General features: G+C 42.9%; 1 protein-coding gene across 1 annotated transcript in view; it reads left to right on the forward strand.

The window, feature by feature from the left end:
- The window catches only part of LOC126401747 (microtubule-associated protein 2-like), a 79,025-nt gene that overhangs the window by 54,867 nt on the left and 16,347 nt on the right, over nucleotides 1-7,811 (forward strand). The window contains exons 5-9 of the mRNA XM_050063223.1: nucleotides 543-617; nucleotides 3,014-5,809; nucleotides 6,006-6,203; nucleotides 6,393-6,527; nucleotides 7,314-7,369. Coding sequence (XP_049919180.1) covers nucleotides 543-617; nucleotides 3,014-5,809; nucleotides 6,006-6,203; nucleotides 6,393-6,527; nucleotides 7,314-7,369 — 3,260 coding nt within the window. The remainder of the gene's footprint in view (nucleotides 1-542; nucleotides 618-3,013; nucleotides 5,810-6,005; nucleotides 6,204-6,392; nucleotides 6,528-7,313; nucleotides 7,370-7,811) is intronic.

Genomic DNA, 7,811 nt, shown 5'->3' on the forward strand with positions numbered 1-7,811 from the left:
TCACCCAACAGGATAAGCAGTTACGGAAAATGAAGTGATTTAAAAGCAAATAAATTCAGAGAAATGGTTTTTTAAAGTAAAATATTTCAATGGTAAAAGTTCAGTCGAGTTTAGATTTCAATATTAAGTATTCAGTTGTTGTTAAATGTAACTTGTGTCAATTATTTGCTTCCATTCAGTGCCTTTGGTGTTTTTTATGGTACAAATCTGATTAAGCTATTATAATGTGACTCTGTGTTTGTTTTTTTGACATTTTACACCATCTAAGGTAAGTTGGTGCTCTGTCTGCATTTATTTGACACTTGACATTGAGTGAAAGTCCCAACAAGCCACTAATCAAATCCTAGAGTAGCATGAGATCCATCAAATACAACAAGCATCATTCCAAACTCAAAGGGAGGCCACCTATGGAGATAAGGTCAGCAGAGTTATTAGTTTTTCATTTCCTTCCTTCCATCCATGTCTTGTCTTCCCGGTGTTCTCTCTCTCTCTTTCTCTCTGTCTGTCTCTCTCTCTCTCTCTCTTTCTCTCTCCCTTCGCAGTGGATGACTCAGCCAATTTGCCTCCCTCCCCTCCCCCCTCTCCATCCGCTGAGCAGATTGGGCCCGTGGCACAAGGTACACCCACGCACACTTAAAACCACTCAGACCATTCAGGGTGAGAGTGTGGATGGTTGTGAGAGTGGTTAAAAAAATCTCTAGAATAAGACAACAAACACAGGGTTCTCAAGTTTTCAAAACATGGCAGCCACTGGCATGATTAGAAAAACTCCTCTTTGTTCTGGTCCCTTTAGTGTTTACTGTCAAGCTATTGCATGTCAGCTGATTGTCACCTTTAAGGAGTCTTCAGCATGAGCCACACTGTCCTGTCCTGTTCACACTTGTTCATTCTTCCAATAGTAGTTCGATATTAGTTTTCTAACACATACCAGTATGTTATTGGTCCTCGATACTGGGGCTAGACTACACAAGAATCCTTCCTCCCCTTAGGTTTTAGTACATAACCTGCCACTGGGGCCCTTCATTTCACTCGTCTGCTTTCCCCTCAGAACATCTCCTCTGTTGTGCCTTTGCTCATTGTGTCTATTGATTTTCTCAAGGAGTAAATCACAGATTGGCTTTCAGCTCTTTACTCACAGAGAACAGCAGAGTCTGTTTTCTAATCATTTCCTTCTTGCATGTGGCATGCAATCACCAGATTGTAGAATTGCAGAGTCCCGCTGCATGGTTTATGGCTAATGCCAATGATTCATTAATAAAGAGAATAAATTCTTAGAGTATATATCTTTTAGCTTTTTAGTATTTTTCTTTAAAATTGATACATTCTTGAAAAGGTCTAATTTTACATTAATATTTGGGTTAACATATGCTGTTTACATGAAGTAAGATGCTTATTTCTAAGCCAAATGTGCAAACTCAAAATTAAATGTTAAATATTTATCTGATTCTCAACCAAGACTAGGCTAGAAGGTGTGTTAATTGCATCCCATGCATCTCCGTCAGAGCTGAAAGTAACCCATGTAACCCCAGTTTTGTTGTCCTCCATGTCTCATCTATGTGTCCCCCTTCCCTGCTCAAAGAAGATATAATAGAGGTTGTCAGTCAACAGCAGGATGAGGAGGAGGAGGCTCCAGAGGAGCCCCACAGTTACCAGGAGGAAGTGGCATATGAGCAGCCTGGAGACTTGCTCTTAGAGCAGACAGATTATTTAACAGAGCCCCAGGCTTTGGGCTGCCAGCAAGCCCAGACGCCTGAGGTCCTCAATGGAGGAGGTCACCAAGGTGAACACAGCCCGACACAAAAAGGTGTGTGTGGATTTTATGGGGTATTTGTGCGGGTGCGTACAGTTTGTGTGAGTGTACTGTATGTGTGAGCAACTGTACATCCTTCTTCTAGGAAAGCGTGTCGGAGTGAATGTCTATCGCTTACCTATTTTGCATGATCCTCTTGTGCTCTGGTAATGGGAACTCAAGATTTTCCGCACTTTATTTACAAATTGCGATGCGACTCAGGCTTTGCTGCCAACCTTCCTGCAGCTTTGTTGCTCTAAAATCCTTAAGCTTCTGCTTCAGTACCTGAAGTTGCCATGTGCAAAATGATGTGACATAGCATTTTTGATTTTGTGCTTTTTCATGCAAAACATAACCATTTGCTTTTCATTGGAGCGACATAAGAACACCTGATCAACCATATTGTAGTTGATCATTTCTGCACTTGTGTATTGCCAGCTACATTGCAAATGCAAGTATCACTGTCTATACTGTCAAGTGTTGCTAGAATTAGTTGTCTGTATATTTTTATGTGGGTTTTGCTGGAATATTGTGTGCAAGACGGTGTTTCTGAGTACACCCACCTGTATGGGTGCTTCATGAATCAGTCCTGAATGTATTCAAAGTCTGTTGTATATCACTTGCTTCGAGTTTCATTGTTTTCATTTCATCCAAAGGCAAAGGATAATTCTGTTTTCCTATTGTTACTAAGGACACACTTTGGGCATTACAATCCACCCTCATTGGACATGTATCATCATTCTTATCTATAAAGTAAATAGAATCAAGAACATACCCCAAATAAATTTGCTTAAACATTTTTATCCTCGCAAAATAAATATTCATTCACATCCACAGTATTATTTTACTTGCAGTAGAAACTGTAATAAAACCATTTACAGTTAAAAATCTTTCTTTATCATCAGGTTGACCATTTTTGTCAATCTTTCTGTATGCAATAGGAATTCAATATATTTGTGTACATTTATTTCTTGTCATCTAACATCATGCAACTCATTCCTTCATTCCAGTTCTGCACGCTATCTCAGGTGCTGTGACCCCCCTCTGTGCTGTTGTGGCCTGCTGCAAAATACACTGTGCTGTTTTGCTTTATGGACAGCTACTGTATCTATGTGCAGAAGGCCTGGGCTTGACTGTATTGGCTAGCTTTTGTGGATGCTTCGAGCAAAGCTTTTAGCTTATATGACCTGGCACAGAGTTGTACAGTATCCTTCAAACTCACAGCCCAGCCAGAAGAATGTATCAGTGAGGCATCTTGTCAGTCTGCTGTGAAAGAAGATGAACCTCAAGTGGCATCACTACCCGAGAAGCAGTTGGCAGTTGAAAGAGCAAAACCTGAAGGTGCAGAACTCGCCTCGATTGAACCTCCTTCTCATTCTGTGAAAGAGAAAAAGCCCTCCGACACATCTTCAATTGAGCAGAGTAACCAAGACAGAGAGGAGGCAGCAGAAGAGGTTGCCGAGAGACACCTGCTTGTGGAGTCCAAAGAAAAAGAAGCAGAAAAGCCTCAAAGGACAGAGGAGTTGTCAAGTCTTGAGGATGAAGACAAACAAGAGGTTACCTTACAGAGGAAATCAGGAGTCCCTATAAATGAAAGCAAGGAAAAACAAGACACGGATGAGGGGATGAATAAGGAAGGCCAAGAGAGTGGCAGTGACATTAGATTGCATGAGACGCCAGTAACTGACATTCAGAAAGTGGACCAAAGGCAAGAAGCAGTCAAGTCAAGTCCAGAACGTGGCACAGAGTTGAAAGCCACAGCAGATATTTTTGTAGACCAAGAGTCAGGAGCAAAAACCTACTTTGAGACATCCTCTAAAAGCCCTGAAGAGGAGTCCTCACAAACCCAGAGCTATTATGAACTCAGCACAGCAACAGAGAAAAAGTTAAGTGAGGAATCAAAAAGCCTTGTGCAGAAGCTCGAGGAACAACAGGAGAGAAAAGACAAAATATCTCCTGGGAAGATGTCACTAGACCAAAGAAGCCTCTCCCTTAACATTACTGTTGGATCTTTGGCAGGACAGACCGTGAAGGGAGAGAAGTCAAGGACATTGTGTCCAATTAGTGGAAGCTTTGATGAACCTGAGGGTTACCCTTTAACACCAGCTGTAGAGAGCCAACACCACTTTCCTCCAGCTGTCTCCATTACCCCAACTACCACCGAATCACCTGAAGATACCCCCATCAAGGCAGACACACCTTTTCCTACTGACAAGCACAAACGTTTTGAACATTCAGGTAGTATCTCTGAAATGTTGGACCTGGCTGGAGACCTACCTCGGCCTTCATTAGAGAGGAGGGAGGTTGATCACATGAGGCGAAAGTCTGTGCCCACCAATGTGTCAGCTCTGGTGGGGAGTTCTTTGGCCAAGCTTGCCTTAGAAGATCAAACCTCAAGAGTAGTGGGAGGGGAAAGCCAACTGGAGGAACTGGGCTACTGTGTCTTCAATGAGTACTCAGGGCCCATGCCTTCTCCTGCTGATGTACCCAGTCCTGGGGACTCTCCGCACCAGCGTTTCCCTTCTATGGAGAGTGAAGCTGAAGAGGAGCTTGGGGCCTCGGAAGGTGAAGGTGATCAAAAAGGTACGCAACAAGATCATAAGGGAATCATCCCGGAGATATCTCAAAAACCAGTGTTTGAAAAGAAAGATTCACCAGTCAAGAGTTCCTTGATTCTTGAAAAAGCTGTGACGAGTGGAATAAAACCTGATCGCCTAAGAATTCCGATGACTTCTTCAAAAGATAGACTGAGTGAGTTTCGTTTGGAGACAGGTCTCCCTGGTGACTTAAAGATCCAAGCCATCCCCGAGGTAGAGGTTGAAAAAGACCCCTCAAGAGAGGCGTCTCCCATCCCACCAGACAGTTCCTTTACTTTTAGTCCTGTGGAAACTGGAAGCAAGGTACCCCCAACCCCCACCACCCCCAAGTCCCCAAATGATACACCCTCAGAAACCAAAGTCACTGGAGAGAAGGCAGGAAAAGATGTCCTGTCGGAGGTTGAAGCAGAGAACGATCAAGAGTCTGAAAGGATTGAAAATAAACCAGCAGAGGTGGATGAAGGAACGCAAAAATCTAAGCAGGAGGAATCAGAAGAAAGGAGGGAAGAACCAGAAATAGCAAACACAAACATACCTTCCGCATCATTGCCGTCATTAGGAGAGACCACAGAAACAGATGAAACTAAGATTCAAAGTGAGCCACCTACAAGATCAGAAACACTAGAAAAGCAAGAGACCTCAAAAGCTGTTGAGGCTTTAAGCACCGAAAAGCCCTCAGATGTGAAAGATGCCAAAGTCCAGTTACAGTTACAGGAGGTGACTCTGGATAAAGTCGCACCAAAGCCACAAATATCTTCCCCGATCATCATTATACCTCAAGCACAAGTAGACGAAGAAGCAGATGAAGAGGATGATATTGAGATTGCCGAAGAGCCTCAGGAGGTTATGGAGGAAGCTGAAGTGCCTGTGCTCCCCAAGACTGATCAAGCAGAGGAGAGTCTAATCAAAGTGAGGCTGACGGTAGGCGATCATAGTGTGGACGAAGATTCCAAGTCTGGAGCAGAAGAATGGAGTCACAGCGCACAAAACAGCGATGACGGGGAGCCTGCAACGGACAGTTCGCATTTGTCTCCATGCTCTGATCATGATCTACCACTGCAACCGGATGAAGGTAGTACGAATGAGAGGATGGAAGAGGATAAAGTAGAAGAAGATACGCAAATGAGTAGGGATGAAGAGATGAAAGAGGAGGGCAAAGTGGTAAAGAGAGACTCAAAAGGGGAGGAACAGGTGGAGGAATCTGGTTTGGATAGGGTAGGCAAGCAAAAAGAGAAGAAAACTTTGGAGGATGAGGGGGAAGAGAGGATGGGTGAAGAGGAGGTGGAGGAGAAGGACATCGAGATTGGTCAGGAGGTGGAAGAGACCTCTGAGGTGCTCTGCCAGACCGGTCAGGCAGCTAATGATGAAACCACCATGGACGCCTCTATCCTAGATACAGACAGTGGCTGGATGGATTCACAAGGTACCCAGAGCTTGTAAAATTAATAACTAATCACTTGTAAAATAAATGCTAATGTATATGTAGCACACTTTTTAATACCAAAAGCTAACTTGAAGCTTGTTGATAGTAAATCTTTATGTGTCTTTTGTGCTAAGCTAGCTCCCAGCTAGCTAGAAATGTGGAGAATTAGTCCTCTTTTAATCCCTCTCCACTGCAGATGATGACAAAAGTATCATGACTGAGAAAATCGAAGCCCTTCCTCAGGTCCAGAGTCCTACCAGTACACCTGTGGTGGACAGACCCGCTAAACGGGCCCCTGGCAGAGGAAGGGGCCACCCTGGCTCCACTGAGAGTAAAGTGTCCCGCAAAGTGCCCAGCCACCATCCACCAAGAGAGGAGATGAAGAAGAAAAAAGGTTCCAATTTTGATTTCAAGAAGTGTGTTTTAGCGTAAAGCAAACTGTTATATACATTTGTATTTAACCGTTTTGTATTTTAGCAAATTCAAACTGTAACTTAATGTTAAGGTCAGATTTGCGTCTCTGCAGTACATTTAACTAAGGTTTGCATGTTGGTATAATCCTATCTCTCCTCTTTGCTAGTAGCTGTGAGGAGGGCTGACCAGAATAAGGTGTCAGCCCTCCAAAGTCGTTCTCCGTCTCGAAAGAGTGTAGCCAAAGCGGCAGCCAGACATCCTAGGCCCGCTCTGCTTCACGGCTCTGCTAGACGCAAGGCCACAGGTGAACACTCTTCACCGGGAATCATTGCCGTGGATAGAGAGAGTGCAACCAAATTCTCATGTACACTCTGCAACTTTCCTGGTATTATTTTTTTCCTGGCTTCAGATACATAACAATAACAGAAATAAATATTGCTAGCTAAGTTCCAAATCCTGACAAATGCTGAGTTCTTAATTTGACCCTATTTGTCAACGCTGGAACAATTTAGGTTTTGAATTGTTGCTACAAACATACTAGAACAGGTATTTTGAAGACTTTGCTCTCTCTCTATTGATGGCTCTTTGAGAAATCAAGCAGGTGCAATGTAGCTGGCAAACATCATGTGCTGTGGCTCATTTTTTTTTTTTTTTTTTTTTTTTGGGTTGTTTTCATTTTGTCAAAAATTGAGTATTTACCCATGCTTAGCCTCATAACCATGTTTATTTCTGCTCACTGATGCCTCAGCAAATTGTGATTGGTATTTAATGAATGATCATAGCTACTCTGGTTTCATTCTCTTGTATATGTTTACTGGAAATGGCTGCATGTCGAAGGTTGTGTGTTTGGTCAGCTGGTGTGGAAAGGTGTATGAATGTAAGGTGACTGAAATGTTGTGATGTGATGCCGAATGTGCAGACGGTGTTTCGCTGATCTCGATTTGCTCTCACTAATGGCTCTCTGATGTTTATGTCTGGACTGTCTATTCACTACTTTTATGGATGTTTATGTATGTTAAAATTCACACTCGCAAATGTCTCTGCCTTGCTGGTTTACTTTGGTTATTATAGTGTGATGTTTTCTTTACAGGTATGGAAAGCCACCAGCCTCTCAGTGTGGCCCATCAGTCCAGGGAGAGGACCACTGTAAGTACTATCAGTAATAGCACATGCAATCACGTGGCTACACACTTGCAACATCATCATTAGCATGGATTTTTGTTTAATTTTTTTGAAAATGCATCTCACACATTACTGGTGGGTAATATGAATGTGCATTAATAAATATATCCTCTGACACACCTGACAGGCCAGCCTCCCCGCTTAAATATTGCCATGCATTATTGGTCCTGTTTTTATGTTGTTGTTATCGCTGTGGCCGGATGCATCAAGTTTTCGGGTTGTCCGTCCATCCATATGTCCAATTCTCATGAATGCAACAGCTCAGAACATCTGAGGGGAGTTTCTTCAAATATGGCACAAATGTCCACTTGAACTCAATAATGAACTGATTAGTGATCAAAGGTCAAGATCAGTGTGACCTTGTGTCCATCTATCAATCAATCAATCAATCAATCAATCAATCAAT

Source organism: Epinephelus moara, chromosome 15, assembly GCF_006386435.1.
Source record: "Epinephelus moara isolate mb chromosome 15, YSFRI_EMoa_1.0, whole genome shotgun sequence".
Lineage (NCBI taxonomy): Eukaryota > Metazoa > Chordata > Actinopteri > Perciformes > Serranidae > Epinephelus > Epinephelus moara.